This window comes from Mesoplodon bidens (genome assembly GCF_964165515.1).
Source record: "Mesoplodon bidens genome assembly, chromosome: 2".
Lineage (NCBI taxonomy): Eukaryota > Metazoa > Chordata > Mammalia > Artiodactyla > Ziphiidae > Mesoplodon > Mesoplodon bidens.
In genome coordinates this window covers 121,455,416-121,473,638 of record NC_138177.1, presented here as the reverse complement: position 1 = coordinate 121,473,638, position 18,223 = coordinate 121,455,416, and the positions used below count along the sequence as shown (strand labels likewise).

At 37.0% G+C, this 18,223-nt stretch overlaps 1 protein-coding gene across 2 annotated transcripts; it reads left to right on the top strand.

Annotated features, from left to right (window-relative positions):
• Positions 1–11: 11 nt before the first annotated feature.
• On the top strand, positions 12–18,176 carry TYW3 (tRNA-yW synthesizing protein 3 homolog). Of its 2 annotated transcripts, XM_081224719.1 has the most exons (6): positions 12–265; positions 2,809–2,889; positions 3,979–4,077; positions 4,295–4,366; positions 6,848–6,981; positions 17,159–18,176. In XM_081224719.1, exons 1-6 carry the CDS (start codon positions 92–94, stop codon positions 17,385–17,387), a joined length of 789 nt encoding a protein of 262 aa, XP_081080845.1. In that variant the 5' UTR covers positions 12–91; the 3' UTR covers positions 17,388–18,176. The 2 variants fall into 2 exon arrangements, with proteins under 2 accessions (XP_081080845.1, XP_081080846.1); XM_081224720.1 differs by lacking the exon at positions 4,295–4,366.
• Positions 18,177–18,223: the final 47 nt, after the last annotated feature.

Sequence of the window (18,223 nt, the reverse complement as noted above, 5' to 3'; positions counted from 1 at the left end):
GGACCTTTCCGGCCACCACTGGCTTCAATATGGCTGCCCCCAGGAAAAGGCGAGGCTAACGTGAAAGTACAGATCCTGACTCCCTCGTCGCATGGATCGTAGCTCAGAGTTCAGAAGATGGAAGGCGCAGTGTCTGAGCAAAGCGGACCTCAGCCGGAAAGGCAGTGTGGACGAGGATGTTGTAGAGCTTGTGCAGCTCCTAAATGGGCGAGAACAGTTTTTCACCACCAGTTCCTGCGCTGGCCGCATCATCCTCCTAGACCGGGTGAGCAGGACCCTTTGTGCCCTTCCAGCGCCTGCCCTGTAGTGTGCAACACCAGGAGCCTTGTGCTCACCCAATGTGACACCCTGTCTGTGTTTGTTCTTCTGACCGGTGGTCTCGGTTTCTTTATCAAGGAAACTGAGAGGGTGGCTTAAACCAATGCTTCTAAAATTTTAATGTGTCTGTTAATAACTTGGAGATATTTTAAAATACAGATTCTGATTCTGTAGGTCTAGAGTAGGGTCTGATCTGTATTTCTAACAAGCCCCCAAGTGATGCTGAAACTACTGGCCTGGGAATTATCTTGAGTTTCAAGGGTTAGAGAATTTTATTTTTTTTAATACTAAGGAATTTTAAAGACTTCCCAGCCTGGCGAGGCGGCTGTCTTCTCGTTAACCGCTCTACCAAATCGTTGTTAACCACTTGATTGAAGATCGCTATGGTTAAGAAGTTCACTGCCTCCTAGTGGCTCACTCCGTTATTACAACTCCGTTAATTTTTACATTACATGAGAAAGTGCATTAGTATGTAGTCTGTGATAGTGGTCAGTCCCTCAGGCTTTGGAGTGATACTGCTTAGATTCTAAACCAGTTTTGGGTATTATTGGATATGTGACTTTAGGGAAGTTATCTAAACTTAGCCCCTTCTTGTTCCATGAAATAAGGATAATAAAGAGTATCCACTTCATAGGGATTCTATGTAGAGGAAATGGGATAATTCATTTGAAACCTTTAGCACCGTGCCTGGCATATTAAGTGCACTGTAAAAGTTAGCTGTGTGTTCATTTTAACATTAGGACTGAATTCAGAGCATGAAAGACAGCACACTCATAAATTCACTTTTTAGCTCCTCACTGACAGACCATTTGCTGGTCTCCCAGGTTAGCAGGGCCTGCTTATTCTTAGATTGCTTCCATTGCCCCCTGAGCACTGGCACTCTTTCTTGTCTTGATCTCTCTCTCTTCCTCCATTTCTCCTGCCCTGTCTTACCTGGATTTCTGCAGTGGTTTCCTAACAGGTCACTGAACTCTACCTGTTCACTGAACTCTACCAGTCTTTCTACCCCAAACCATGTTACACACTGTTAACAGATTCCTCTTTCTAAAGCACAACTCTGTGCATGTCACTCATCTATGCTGAAATACTCTAGTATACCTTTCAGCTCTATTTTCCACTATTACTCTTCATCTTAATCTGTTTACTGAAACAACTATTCTCTTTTCCCTCTTATATTTATCTGCCTTTGCCTTTGCTCATGTTTATTTTTCCTAAAATGTCTTCCCCCATTTCTGCATATCTGAGACGTACCTCCCCAAACTCCCCTTTTCTACCTGAATACAAACACACACATCCATTCGGAAGCCATGACTATTTCTTCTGAACTGCCTTAGGACTTTTTCTGAACCTCTTTTCATTTTATGTATTATCTTATACCTTGTATTTATTTTCACTTTGCCTTATTTCTGGAAGAATTTGGATCAACTTACAAATAGGCAATATAAAAAGAAAAATAAAAAGTGAGAAAATCTGCATAAAGGGAGTATAGATAAGATGAAGCAGAGATGGCATTAGTTCTCAAAATATACCACTAGACTCTGTTAATTTTCTAGAGGTGAGCCACACATTTGGCTGTAAGATTTAGAGCAGCCAGCATAAGATCAGAAACATAAGTCACTGAGGTCATTCAGTGAAAACAAATCAGTTATTTAGGGCAAGCACAGCTCTTCTCCTTTCCAAAGCCAGACAGCAAAGTCTCCTGTGTACCCACTGGATAAAAGTTACGTTGTAAAAAAAAGAAAGAGAAAATGCATAACTTTAAGAAAAAAAAAAGAAGTTACCTTGTAGAAGTTTAGTGATTTAAAAGTGCATGTGTTTCCTGCATCCTCTTTCCAGTGTCCTTGAGGGTAGGATCTGTTTATATCTAAAGTACCTAATAGAACTTAGCAAATAAACATTTTTCCAGGTAATAAGTAAAAAGTTACATTAAAATATTTGCCCTCTTGAAATTGTGATCTTTCAATCCTAGCTCTGCCCTTTGGGACTACACATAAGGTCTAATCCAGAGGTCACAAATTTACGCCTATAGCGACTAGGGACATAGGAAGGTATGAACAGATCAGGTGTCAGTAAAAAGTGGTAGGTCCTGTGTGGGACTGGAACAGTGCTTTCTTACAAAAGGAATTCAAAAAAAATTTTTTTAATTTTGTGCTAATCATGTAAAACAGCTAGAGTACAATTTAGGGGCTATTCATGTACAGCCCCTTGTGATAATCCCTTTGCTCCTGAAAAAATCATGACCGTATTTCAGAGAATATTTATTAAGTTCTTTTACCTTAATAAACAAATTACTTTCTTTCTATCTCAAATAATTTGGTTTCATTTTTGTTAACATTTGTGTTAACTTTACCCAAAAGCCTGTTGAATTGTTCTCAGTAATACTTAAAATCACGTGGGATTATTAAGAAAGCCTAAAATATGCTATACATTATACTTATTATTTTGTAAATATTATATGACAAATTAAATTATGTTATTTTTTCATTTTAGGATATAAATGGTTCTGAGGTTCAGAAACAAAACTGTTGCTGGTTACTGGTTACACACAAACCCTGTGTGAAAGATGATGTGGTAAGTTTTTATATATAAATTTAGAAATAAAATTTAATTCACAGTCACTTTAAATACATATGAAAAGAATAGAAAATTCAAGGTGGTTTATGTATAGAATCATAATGACTGTAGATTATAAAGCCTAAAGAGAATTCATTGGCTTTTTTTTTAGTTTTGGGAGGTTATTATCTGCTCTGGATTATTTAGTTTCCTAAATTAAAATGTTTAGATGAATTTATATAAGTTTGCATTAGTCAGGCATTTTACGTTACTGGCTCAAGTGCTTAAATGTTGTCTTCAAAGCTCACTCAGTCTTCATCTCCTTTGGGTACTGGTTCTTTCTGTATGTTTGCCCTTCTCCTCTTCTGTGGCAGATAATCTTTGTGGCAGGAAAGATAGCTGCCAGCAACCCCAGCAGAAAAAGATTTACTTTTTAAGATCCATGTATCATTTCCAAAGGACACTGAGTCATCCTTCCTGGTTAGGTGTTCTCCCCGCTGAGATCAGCTATTTTTGCCAGTAGAATGGAATGCTATCCTTGATCACATCTAGGCACTTGGTGTCTCTGATATTATGATAGTGGGAGTGATGAGTGACAGGGTCACACTTGACAGTGCCACCAGAATCAAATGATGTGAAGGAGGGAGGATGGTGCAGGGAGACTAAGCAGACAGAAGTAACAACTGTCTTATATAGCTTCTAGCTGAGACATAATAGTATATGTGTCTCAAATCTCAATCTAAGAGCAAACCATTTAGACAGACCTTCTAGTACCTTCTAGACCTTCTAGTCTTTATGTACCATATTCCTTAATGAAAAATCTGCTATGGAATTAAATAGAGTAGTAGTTGACTTTTTTGAGGTATGGTTGGAAAGAATGACACAGAAGGTTTATGGGAGAATTAGAAATCAGGTCTCTTAAAAGAATAAGCGGATCAATAAGTTTTGGAGAACGAGGACCAAGAAAACAGAGTGAAAAGTTACTGTGGAAGGATGCAGAATGAGTCTGAAAGTTCCTTGGAAGAATTGAAGTTATGTAGGATAAAGGGTCACCAAAGAACAGGATCATGTATTTGTGTCTGATCCTAACATTTTCCGTTTATTTAGATTGTAGCCCTAAAGAAAGCGAATGGCGATGCCATTTTGAAATTTGAACCACTTGTTCTTCATGTGCAGTGTCGACAGTTGCAGGATGCACAGATTCTGGTAAAATTTTGTGATTATACTTGAATTTATAGGTATGTGAGTAGATTTAATTTTAAACTTTAAATTTTCTACCAAAATTAATACGATGCTAGTTTAATCAACTAGTGTTTTATTTAATTATAGATTTGGGGTTATAAATGTTTATGCAGTTTGTAGGGCTAAAGTGTTTATTTGATTAGCCAGATGGTCCAAATTTAACAAATTTATTTTCTTACAGCATTCAGTGGCAATAGATTCTGGTTTCAGGAACTCCGGCATAACAGTGGGAAAGAGAGGAAAGACTATGTTGGTATGATACCTTTTGGCAAAAAGCAATTTTTTGATCATGAAGTAATCCAGATTATTGAATAACCTTCTACTCAAATTTTCTTGTCATTCCCTTGCTCAGAAACCTTCAGTGACTGACTTTTCTGTACAAGGTCCAGAGTCATTAGATTTACATTTGAGGTCTTATTTTACAGTATTCCCCTCCACTTACTTTTAACTTGATTCTCCCCGTCTTCCTCATCCTAAATAGTCAAGGCCCAATTTAATCAGCACCATGATGTAGTGGAAAGAATCACAGGCAGGGGGTCTAAAGTCTTCTGCCTGGATCCATCAGGGACTGAACTTTCTCAGCTATATGAGGGATCTATCGAACTACTGCCCTAGGGCCACATTCGGCCCCCAGGCGGGCAGTTCCAGTACACCCATTTGATTAATTACTGTCTAAGGTTGCTTTTGTGCTACGATGGCAAAATTGAGTAGTTGTGACAGATATTATATGGCCTGCAAAGTTGAAAATATTTATTATCTATCCTTTCACAGAAAAGGTTTGCCGACCCCTGGACTAGAAGATCTTTAAGGTTCCTTCTAAATCCCACAGCCTCTCTGAGTCCTTTCCTGGCCAAGCCAACCCCTAGTGATTTTGCCCTATTCTCTCTGATCACACGTGGTAGCTACTGTTTGTGTTTACTGTTTGGCATGGTGTACATTGTTTGCTTTTGAACTACTTCAGATCGGCTTCCATTCTAGCTCCCTAGACTTACTTTTTTCTATCTATTTTTAACAAATAGCCTCTTTTCCAAAAAGAGGTGGCTTAAAAAGAAGACATCTGTAAAGCATGACTAAATAGAAAATGAAAGCTCATGGTACTGATTTGCATCCCCATCTCAGTCCCCACTGCATGTGGTGGCCCAGGCAAGAACAGAGCCACTCCTTCACCTTCTCTCCTTTGTCTTCCATATTCAATTAGCGACAAGTCCTGTCCCATCTACGTCTGATTTCTCACTCCTGACTCCACCTCTCCAAGCCCTCTGCCACTGTGCCTGCTTGAGCCATCATCATCCCTCGCCTCTATCTTTATAGTGGTCTCCTGACTGGTCTTCCTCCTACCCATCTTCTCCTTCCGTCCCTCTAGCCAATACTGTCAGAATCCCCCTTTTAAAGAAGTCAAGGTCTCCTGGTGTTTTCTCAGGCCTTATATAAACTGTTTTTCATCTACCTTATTTATGCTCATGTTCTGCCAGCATACTTCCACCCCAGCCAGATAGAATACTATTGGTTGTTTCCCAAATGTATTATGCTTTTCATTCCCATGACTATAGAAAAGTTAATCCTCTGGCTGGAATGCTCCCCTTCTCCCATTTTTACATCTGGTGAAATTACACTTACCCTTTAAAATTCCAATTCAGATGCCACATTTCCCATAAAACCACGACCTGGGCTTCCCTGGTGGCGCAGTGGTTGGGAGTCCGCCTGCCGATGCAGGGGATACAGGTTCGTGTCCCAGTCCGGGAGGATCCCACATGCCGCAGAGCGGCCGGGCCCGTGAGCCATGGCCGCTGAGGCTGCGCGTCCGGAGCCTGTGTTCCGCAACGGGAGAGGCCACAGCAGTGAGAGGCCCGCGTACCACAAAAAAAAAAAAAAAAAAAAAACAAGAAAAACACGACCTGTCTCAGTTAGTTGCTCCTCTTCTACATTTCCTTAGCATTTTGTGTGCACATGTACGTGCATGCATGTACATGTACACATATGTGTTTCTTCTGTCATAGCACCATGATGTATTGTGATTCTCTGTTCACTTGTTTGTTTCCTGTTCAGAAGTGTTAGCTCTTTTAAGGGCAGGGACCATGTTATATTCATCCTGTACCTTCATATCTTACATGGGGCCTAGAACATTGCAGATGCTTAGTAAAGGCTTGTTGAATGAATTTTTATGCCTCATAATAGTTTTTGTTGTTTCTTAACCTATATCCAGTGTTTGGATTTACTTGGAATATGTTGACTGTTTCATCAACAGGGTTAGTAACATTGGCAACCCTAAAGCATTGAGAAAGCAGCCACTTTGTGAGATAGAAAAGGCATGGTTTATCTTGTAACAACCCTGCTCAAGCAGTGCTAAGAGGCCCTTTAGCATCCAGTCCATTTTGGTTTTCCCTTGAAGCTTCTGTTGAGGTTTCATTTATTTCTTTTCTTTAAATAGTGTATTAAAGCTTCCTTAGCTTTAGTGACAGTGATACTGTTAAGTTCATTGGATTCTTTGATAATATGTGCTTCTCTGAAAGACAATGTATAGAATGACTTGCTTTACAAATGATTTTATACAATGGGAAAATATATTTGAATCTCCTTTGATTCAACTGTATTTAACTAAATTATATCAAAGCACAAACTTAAATGTTGTAATGGAGCTAAACTATATATAAACACAGCCCTGACTGGGACTTTTCTTTAGTTATATTCAGTTTCTCTAGTACATAAGTCATCATATCTAAATTGATCCTTGCAGGCTGTCCGGAGCACACATGGCTTAGAAGTTCCATTAACCCATAAAGGAAAACTGATGGTGACAGAGGAATATATCAACTTCCTGATAAAGATAGCAAATCAAAAAATGGAGGAAAACAAGAAGAGAATTGAAAGGTATAGTCTTACATGCCTAGGTCTTCTTTGAAAATATTAATATACACCATCTTCAGTTTATACTCCCAACTGCTTTTATATTTGTAGCCTTATCACGAATAATTAAGATGATGCAAGTAATTGATGAGAGTAGGCCAGACTGCAATGGGTACTAAATGGAGCATAAAGGGGAAGAAGCTCCATGGAGGATAGTGGGACACGTGACTACCAGCAACAGGCATAAAGGAGAAACAGTCACTCAGGTAAGAGAGCCCAGCAGCCCCAGGGACCATAACTGATCCAGTTGAAGGCAGCCAGGGAGGAGGTACGCTCTGCCTCCTGGGTGTGACCTACTGAAGACTACCTAGAATCTCCTTTTGAGGAGAACAAGCTGGTTAATTTTAGTCTGATAAATATTTTATACCTCTGGCTAGCTCAGAACCCAGCTCCTGTCATGCATTAGATTTGAATTGGCATAATTGTACCAGTCAGAAGGATTATGGCTATCAAGTCATATCTTTATATTTCTCTTGTTCTTAAACTTCACCTCCTGGTAGATTAATTTTACATGACTTTCTTTTTCAACTTTTTCCTAAGAATAGAATCTTTGATGTAAAGAAGTGACTATTATGCTGCCTTTTATATATGAAGATAAATGCCACTGACCTACCATCAGTAAGATGTAAATTTCTGAGTTATTTAAGGACTGATGGTCATCTTGTTGTCATTTATAATTTTCTTTTTGCTTTCTCCCCCACCTCTTTGGTCACCTCACAACTAGCCAATCAGGGCCTAAATAACTCCTGAGTCATTCTTCTCTCCCCACCCTTCCTGCCATGTTCTTTATTCAGGACCATTGCAGTAACCTTATTAGCTCGTCTCATAGTAGAATGCTTCCAGTATGTCTCTCTGCTAAGCCATTCTCCGTATCACCATCAGAATCCTGTCTGAAATGAAAAGGAATACTATTGCTTAATTTGCCTGCTTAAAATTCTTTAATACCTAGAACTTTTAATGAAGCAGCTAAGGCCAGAAGTGCCAATGGCAGCAGTGTGGCATGGTGGAAAGGGGTAGAAATGGGCTTCAGAGGCAGAACTGAGTTCAAATCCTGCTTCCCCCACAACTTACTCAACTCTCTTGGCTTCATTTTTCTTGTACCTACTTATCATAAAGAACAATTTTAGTATACACTAGACGGCATATGTATAATGACAGGTCCTGTCCGTGTTATGTCATGGATTCTTAGGATAGGATAGCCTTTCTCCTTCTTCACCGACTCATACAGAGAATAAACCTATAATCACATCATTACCACCATCCAGGCTTTCTTAACCAGGGCTCCTTTTCTGAACCACAGAATTAACAAAATTATTCGAGTGACTATTTCTCAGTTCTCCCAACAGTGGTATATAACTTGTACTAATCTAGATACATTGGAGAGAAGTAATTCATGACATACAATGGATGTCCTCAGGCATTAGGGCTGAATTTTTTAGCGGAAGCCTGGCTGAAAAAAGCTGAGAGGTTACCTGGCCACAAGGTTCTTTGAGCAAACATTCTAAATAAAGTGATGATTTCAAGTAAGCAACTGAAGGTACCCAGCCACTCCACCAGACTACAGAGTTTGAACTGTATGTAGGTACTTACTGGTACCATTCCAAAAGTTGACTACGGTTGTTAGATAGTATTCTAGTGAGACTGTTTGCAAAAATGTACGAGGTAGCAAATCAGTTTCTCTGTTTCCTTACATGAATTTCAATAAGATTATAAATATAGCCCAAGATCAACTAACTATACACCTGGTGTAGTTAATTGAGTCACGTTCACCAACTATAAAATCAAATTATGCTTTAAATCCATTGACTCAAAAATATGTTTTGAGATTATGGTGTGCATGCTGCTATCAAGAGAGTCATGCTCATCATATAAAATCAGTGAAAAATTAAAGAAGGGTAAAAAGTTTCTTAAGATACTGATTAGAAGATTACATGTGAATTCAGAAAGGGTGAACAAATTAGGGAGCTCCTTTGGGAACAGCTGTATATTCAACCAAATGCAGAGAAAGAGTTACTCTTCTGCTGTGGAAAAGAGAAAAAATAAACACTGGAGGTGATGAGTTCTGCAATCAGACGTTGAGTACTAAAATTGGTTTCTCACAGGACCAAAGTTTCATAATTCAAACAACTATAATAAGAGAATTTTTAAAAGTTAAAATCCTAATGTGTAACATTCCAGCAATAAGAAATATTCTTGAGATATGAAAATCAAAAGGTAAAATAATTTTAATAGAAAAAAAACTTCTTTTGTAAAAAAACAATTCCTAAGCCCACTTCTTAGTGGGAAGAGTAAGATAATTTCATACATAATGATTTCCAGGTAAAAAAATATGAAGTTTGGAGATCTATTTACCCATTACAAGAGGAGGGCTATCTTTGTAGCTGTTAATAAGAGATCAGGAGTGACTCGGGTTGGATGGAATTAGCCATGTTCTTCTTCTCACCACTGTGTAATAAGACAATAAATGTTAAATAAAATGTGGAATAAACAGAAATAGAGTTATAGATGTAGAAAACAATCTTATGGTTACCAGGGCGTAAGGGGGTGGTGGGAGGGATAAATTGGGAGGTAAGGATTGACATATACACACTACTATATATAAAATAGGTAACTAATAAGGACCCACTGTATAGCACAGGGAACCCTACTCAATACTATGTAATGACCTATATAAGAGAAGAGTCTAAAACAAGTGTCGATATATGTTTATGTATAACTCATTCACTTCACTGTACACCTGAAACTAACACTACATTGTAAGTCAACTATACTCTAATTTTTAAAAAATCGCATCTTAAAAAAAAATTTTTTTTAAATATAGAGTAAAAGGGCCAAATATATTGGCATATAATATTGATAAAAATAAAGCAAATTAGACTGAAAAAGTAAATTAATATTTCCAGTGGCTGGTTTTTTGTGGTAAAATATACATAACTAAAATTTATAATTTTTTTTTTTTTAAGCGAATTCTCAGATCCTACCCCAGCTCCACTGACTTAGGAATTCTGGGGTGGGACTTGGCACTATGTGTGTTTTTTTTTTTTTTTTAATCTATTTTGGGCTGTGTTAGGTCTTCGTTTCTGTGCGAGGGCTTTCTCTAGTTGTGGCAAGTGAGGGCCACTCTTCATCGCGGTGCGTGGGCCTCTCACTATCGCGGCCTCTCTTGTTGCAGAGCACAGGCTCCAGACGTGCAGGCTCAGTAGTTGTGGCTCACGGGCCTAGTTGCTCCGCGGCATGTGGGATCTTCCCAGACCAGGGCTCGAACCCATGTCCCCTGCATTAGCAGGCAGATTCTCAACCACTGCACCACCAGGGAAGCCCTAAAATTTATAATTTTAACCATTATACAGTTCACTGGCATTAGGTACATTCACATTGCTATGCAACCACCACTATCACTGCTATTTATCTCCAGACCCTCTTCATTATCCCAAATTGAAACTCCATGCCCATTAAACAATAATTCTCCACTCCCCAAACTCCCAGCCCCTGGTAACTACTCTTCTGTTTTCTGTCTCTTATTATTTTGACTATTCCAGGTACCTCATACAAGTGGAATCATACAATATTTGTCCTTTTGTGTTTGGCTTATTTCACTTAGCATGATGCTGTCAAGGTTTATCCATGTTGTAGTATGATCAGAAGTTTACTTTTTTTTTTTTCTTTTTTGTGGGCTTTTTTCTTTTTTTAAATTTTTATTTTATATTGGACTATAGTTGATTTACAGTGTTGTGTTAGTTTTAGGTGTACAGCAAAGTGATTCAGTTATGCATATACATATATCTATTCTTTTTCAAATTCTTTTCCCATTTAGGTTATTACAGAATATTGAGCAGAGTTCCCTGTGCTATACAGTAGGTCCTTGTTGGTTATCTGTTTTAAATATAGTAGTGTGTATATGTCAATCCCAGACTCCCAATTTATCCCTCCCCCCACCTTTCCCCTTTGGTAACCATAAGTTTGTTTTCTAAGTCTGTGAATCTGTTTCTGTTTTGTAAATAAGTTCACTTGTATCATATTTTTTAGATTCCACACATAAGTGATATCATCTGATATTTGTCTTTCTCTGTCTGACTTACTTCACTTAGTATAATAATCTCCAGGTCCATCCATTATTTCATTCTTTTTAATGGCTGAGTAATATTCCATTGTATATATGTACCACATCTTCTTTATCCATTCATTTGCAGTGGACATTTAGGTTGCTTCCATGTCTTGGCTATTGTAAACAGTGCTGCAATGAACACTGGGGTGCATATATCCTTTTCAACCATGGTTTTCTCCAGGTAGATGCCCAGGGATTGCTAGATCATATGGTAGCTCTATTTTTAGTTTTTTAAGGAACCTCCATACTGTTTTCCACAGTGGCTGCACCAATTTACATTACCACGAGTAGTGTAGGAGGGTTCCCTTTCTCCACACCCTCTCCAGCATTTATTGTCTGTAGACTTTTTGATGATGACCATTCTCACTGGTGTGAGGTGATACCTCATTGTAGTTTTGATTTGCATTTCTCTAATAATTAGTGATGTTGAACATCTTTTCATGTGCCTCTTGGCCATCTGTATGTCTTCTTTAGAGAAATGTCTGTTTAGGTCTTCTGCCCATTTTTTGATTGGGTTGTTTGTTTTATTGATATTGAGCCACGTGAGCTGTTTGTAAATTTTGGAGATTAATCCCTTGTTGGGCGCATTGTTTGCAAATATTTTCTCCCATTCAGAGGATTGTCTTTTCGTTTTGTTTATGGTTTCCTTTGCTGTGCAAAAGCTTTGGAGTTTAGTTAGGTCCCATTTGTTTACTTTTGTTTTTATTTCCATTGCTCTAGTAGACAGATCGAAAAAGATATTGCTGCGATTTATGTCAGTGTTCTGCTTGCGTTTTCCTCTAAGGGTTTTATAGTGTCTGGTCTTACATTTAGGTCTTTCATCCATTTTGAGTTTATTTTTGTGTATGCTGTTAGAGAATGTTCTAATTTCATTCTTTTACACATAGCTGTCCAGTTTTCCCAGCACCATTTATTGAAGAGACTATCTTTTCTTCATTGTATAGTCTTGCCTCCTTTGCAGAAGTTTACTTCTTTTTAAGGCTGAATAATATTCCATTGTATTTAACATATATTGTTTATCCATTCATTCATCAATGGATGTTTGAGTTTTTTCTACCTTTTAGCTATTGTGAATAATGATGCTGTGAACATGGGTATACAAATATCTGTTTGAGTGTCTGCTTTCAGTTATTTTTGATATTTACCCAGAAGTGGAATTGCTAGATGATATGGTAATTTTATATTTAATTTTTTGAAGAACCTCTGTTCTTTTCCACAGGAACTGCACCATTTTACATTCCCACCAACAGTATACAAGGGTTTCCTTTTCTCAACATCCTTGCCAACACTTGTTGTCTTTTGTTTTTTTGATAATTGCCGTTCTGACAGGTGTGAAGTGATATCTCATTGTGGTTTTGATTTGCATTTCCCTGATGATTAGTGACATTGAGCATTATTTCATGTACCTGTCGGTAAGAATTTCTGTTACATCACTTTGCTGCTTTCCTTCCTGTTTGTGGTGCTTTTTCTTAGCTTCCTTCTGGATTTCTCTTGTTATTCTATCTGTTGGTTAAATGCTATCGTTCTCCAGGATTCCTTTCCTGGCCCATTGCTTCAGCTACTTCCCCAGATACTGGTAGATCTTCCAAATCTCTCCTGAGTCCTGGGCCCATATGTCTAATACCCTATTGAATATATCTAACCAAAATATCCCATCAGCCTTTCCTTAATATCTTTCTTACCTTAATCTCAACCTCATTTACCCATTTCCTTGGTTCAAATTCTCATTATCATTTACCAGCATTATTACAGTTTATGCCTCAGTGAAAACAGAAATGTGAACTATATTAAATTACAGTTGTTTAATTGCACATATATCTTTTTTTTCCCCAGTACAACTTGGTCACATTGTGTATAGGACTGACTTTCCCCTCCCACCAACTAAACACATACCCATACATACACACACTTCAAATATCTCTCATCCTAAAACCTTATAGAGTGGCTCACAGCAGAAACCCAATAAATGTTTATTGAGTTTATCCTAAACAATAAAGGAACTTAAAAGTTAACAAATTATATTGAGTTCACCAAAGGCAAAGACAGTTTCTTATTATTTTCTGAGTGTCTGACAGGAGCATAGTGGTCAATAAATATTTGCTCAATTTAGCTGACAGACTCTTTCTAACAGTAGTACTACTTTTATGGCTTCAAAGCCTTACGGTGATTATTCTGGAAGATGTAAAATGGCTTACTCATGGGGCAAGCAGGAGTAGGCTCTTGCGACACAGTCCAGGCAAGAAGAAACAGGACCCTGAGTAACAAAATGAATGGGAGAGATACTGCAGAAAATAACCCAAATGTGGCAGCAGATAGAAACGGGGGGAGAAGAGAAGGAGTCAAGTCTTATTTTTTAAAATGGAACTAAAGCTGGTAAATAAATAACTCACACATTTCCCTATATACTTAAGATCAGAGAAGTAGATAATGAAGATCAGAGAAGTAAATAGTGAAAACACGTATTTCCTGATAGTTCCTCCTTGGATGTCCCCTCCCTTCAATTTTTCCTCTCATAATTCCTCTCCCTTTACCTAGCCAGCTTCCACTCATCCTTGCAATTCAGCCCAGGCATTTTTTTTTTTTCCAAGGAACATTTCATGATCTTACTTGGAGCAAAGTGCCCCCAGTGGCCCCAGTGTGCTCCTGCTTTATCTTAGCTTTTTCATGGCACATTGAGTGTATCTTTACGGCTCTGCAGCCCCCATTAAACCCTGAGCTCCCTGAGGGCACAGACCATATTTCTTACCTGTTTCTAGCACTGGCACAGGCCCTGTCACATACATGTTTTTTAATAAAAAATTCTAGAGCTTAAAATCAGTTAAAAATCCAAATACATGATATACGAGAATAGGCTTCTTTTGTTATTTGTTAATAATGGAAGCCTTAAAAGGGTATGAAATTGTGCCTAGATTTCATTAATTTTATGTTCCTATTTCGGAAGTCAACGAAATACCAGCTTTTTATTGCACATGGTCCTCTAACAGATCCGAGAAACAAGAATTCATTTTCCCAGGACTGTTCTGAAACGTTCTCTCATGAAGAGAAGTATATACAGGTTGCCCTATGTCAATATAATCCTGACTGTGAGGGTAGAAAAACTGAAGACAATTTGATTTTCTTTTGAGGGGGGAAAAAAACAGTTACCTGAGCATACATTTCTTTTTATACTCCAAACTCTTTTTGTTGCCTTTGAGAGCTGAGAAAATTACACTTTGAGAATTGGGCTTTAGAATGCTGTGTAAAGGGTCATATCATAAGAAGAGAACATGTAATTGGAAAACAAATTTCTGACTTACTGAGTAAGATAGCTTCCCAAAGGACATTTTAAAAGTTCCCTTAACCAAGGAAAACAAAAAGGTAGTTGAAGTTTTATTCTTGGCTTTCAACATGGAAAGGTCTTTGTTCCATTTTACCAGTTGTTTTTTTGGTACCCCAAGGATATAGCTTTGCATTCTTAGGTTGTTTGATGGAAGATTAAAGTAAGGCACCTGTTCCTCTTTCATTACCTTTTTAATGTAATTGACAAGGTATTTTACACAGCTGTTAATTCTCTGTGATCATAAAAGAAGAATTTAGTCTTATCTTTAATTTTCTAGGAATGCAGTAGTATCCGGAGAAAAGACTTGGTTACCTAAGTTTAAAGAGCAGGGTTGGGTAGAGAGTGATAGAAGATAAAGTTGCACATCATGAATAACCTCTTATTATCAGATAAGGGTGAGTTATGCTACTGGATCATTTTTTAAGACCATTCTAAATAGACATTGTGGAAGATGAGAAGAAAACCAGTCATTGAAGTCACCCAGACTGATGGCAAGACCTGGAGACAAAGATAAAGCCAAGTGTAGAAGTTTCCATGAATGTAAAGGACTGAACAGAATATTATATATTATATATATATTATATATATATATAATATTATATATATATATATATATATGAAGGAGTTTAGTCTGGCAAACTGTTGGTGAGGCAGGTGAATTCTGACCTTATCACTCAACTCTGAGGCAGGATATGGAAATAATAAGCAGTCTCCACTTAAGAGGAATGCAGGGCAGTGGTGTCTTTGTGGAAAACCAGGTTTCAGTTAAGTAAGGATATAAGGAATGCATTAAATGAAAAGGTTGTTACCATGTTATGGGGTCTAAAAAATTAAACATCAGTTAATTTTTTCAAAGCCTTTTGCTATAACTCTTAAAATACTGTTTTCCTTTTTACTGTACCTCCCTCTTTGAGATTGATTTATTCATTTTAGAAATATCAATTAGCCCTTATTATCTGCCAGGCATGGTGCTGGATATCAAGGTGTACAGTGATGAGTATATAAGTTCTTGAAATATGGATAGGATATTAGTAATCATGTTAGGTATATATTAGCATTGTGTGGAGTATTTGGGAAGAGGTGATTATCTTGGGTTTTTTAGGGCAGTTTTAGAGCTTTTGCAAGCAGAACTTAGCCTGTTCATTGAATTCAAGAAAGAAGAAAATTGGTCCAAATAGCAATCTCTTCTGCAGATGTCATAAATTTCCTGTCATAGCCTCCCGTTACAATAGGATATTAAAGCATGATGAGATCCCTACAGTGGCAAAGGAGTTCTCAACTTTTAGATCATTTTATTTGGGACCTAAGGTAATACATCCATATTTACCTTTTTTGTTCAGTAGCTATTTATTCACTTATTTGGCATATTTTTACCCAAGTGTGGTTGTACTGTACTCCATGCTAAGAATATAACAGAAGACAAGATAGATGGAGTCCTTGGTCTTATGGAGTTTATATTCCGTAAAAATAGTAATTTTTGAGAACTTACTCAGTGCCAGGCCCTGTGCTAGGTACTTACATATATATCCCTCCGATAGCCCTGCTAGGTACAGGATAATAGCTAGTTTTATAAATGAGGAAATCGAGACTCAGTGAGGTTGGAATTAGCCAACCTCATCTTTCCCAGGGGACCACTCATGTGAAGCACACACAACATGCCAAGCCATCCTGCTGCTTTCCAACGTATGCTGAAAACTAACACAAAAACTCCAGCAGGAAAATGAGTAAAGGAAAAGAATAATTTACATTAAAAAATTAAAATAGCTAATAAAAAATGTTCAATTTCACTTTCAAACAAAGAAACAAAAATATAAATAATGAGAGACCGTAATCACCTATAAATAAAGCGTGTTTTTTGATGTAATATTCACTGTATGAGTGAAGTGGTCTCTCAAGTTCTGCCCTTATAAGCATATTTTTTGAATACCCATTCTGGAAAACAGGTAGTACTTATCAAGAGCCTTAAATATTTATAACCTTTAACCATGCAGTTACATTTCTAGGTATCTATCCTAAATAGATAGAAACTCAGATCACATTATTTCCAAAATGTTTATCACATTGTTGTTTGTATTGGGAAAATCTGAAAGTAAATTAAGGCCAATCTAAGTGGCATAATGTTATACTACCATTAAGTTCATTTAGTGATATGGAAAGTGTTTTCAATAAATATTAAATTTGAAAAACAATGTAAAACTTTATATATAATATCACAATTGTATACAAGACAGTAGGTATATGTATACATGTACAGATGTATTAATTCAGAATATACTAATAAACTGGAAAGAATAAAAATATGAGAGTCATTATTTTTAGGTAGTTATGTAAAGGTGATCTGTATTTGTAACTTCACATATTTTTCAGATTCTCCAAAATGAGCCTCTATTACATTTGTGATTCTTTTGAAAGAATATATATTTTTTTCTTTTTTTAAATCTTTGTTTGATTCCTATATCTGGAATAGAAATTAAGGTAGGATAGAGGTTGTCAAGAGGTGATTCCAAACCAGTTTTCAGGACTGTTCTTAAAGAACTGAAACATTTCTTTTCCTAAGTAAAAAAATCATAAAAGCAAGAAGCACGTTATTTCTGTGATTTATTCTATATCTTGAGGTTAATATGAGACATCAGGTTTATGTAATTTATAAATTCTAGGTGTATTTCCTTTTGTTTCAGAACACACAGATATAACAATAATACTTTATTTCTTTACAGGTTTTACAACTGCCTACAACATGCTTTGGAAAAAGAAACTATTTCTATGACCTCATATCCCAAAGAGAAAATCAAAGAGAAAAATAACTCATCATATACTCACAAGAAAAAAAGAAACCCAGAAAAAGCATGTGGCAAATATATTACTGAAGAAAATAATAAAGAACTTGACAATGATGATCATGATGATCCAGGAATCAGTGTTACTATCTTCCCTGAAGATTACTGAGATTTGGATCTGAAGTGTCTTGGTAGAATAATGTTTCTAATAGATATTATAAAGCTGCTCTTTATAGGAGTATTTTAGTTTGTTGAGTGTATCAGCCTTTCAGAAAGACAAGATTTAATTTTTCTCTATATTTTAGGGAAACCCTTAGCTTTTAAAAATAGCTGTGTAAAATATCAATATTTGCTCTTAAATACCATCGTTTTTAGTTACACAGTCATTGCAAAAATAAAATTACGATTTTTAATGCTCTCCTTAAGTTTCAGTTTCTACTTCTATAAAACAGGAGAACTATAATACCCTTTCAAGAGAGCCTTAACATTAGGAATATTAGAGTAAAAATCATAACAACATTTTCCTTATTTTTAACTTTGAAATCTCCAGCCTTCAAGGGGGTCACTTTGCTGCTTGTTGCCATGGAGTCCAAGGACAAGTTTTTTCCTCTCTTTAGCCATTATGGATAAAACAACAGATACCCTTTTTGTTCAGGACAAAATATTATACTTGAACCCTCTTTCCCCATTATTTCTCACAAACCAGAGCTTGCCACTGGCACATCCTCCATGAAGCAGGGGGGCATAGTTTTTCACTACGCCTGGTCAGAAATGATAACTTATGACACAGGAATCTCAATAGAACAAATGTGCTATGAAAAATTGCAAAGAATCAGAAGCCTCGGGTTTGAGTTCTGACTGCTACAGAGAAGTTGGTGGTCCTTAGCGAATCGCTTAATTTCAAAAGGCTTCTATTTCCTCTTCCGCATAATAGTAATTCTGATCCCTCCCATATTTACACCAGAGGAGTGTTGACAGGATCAAGTTAAATAAAAATGTGAAAGC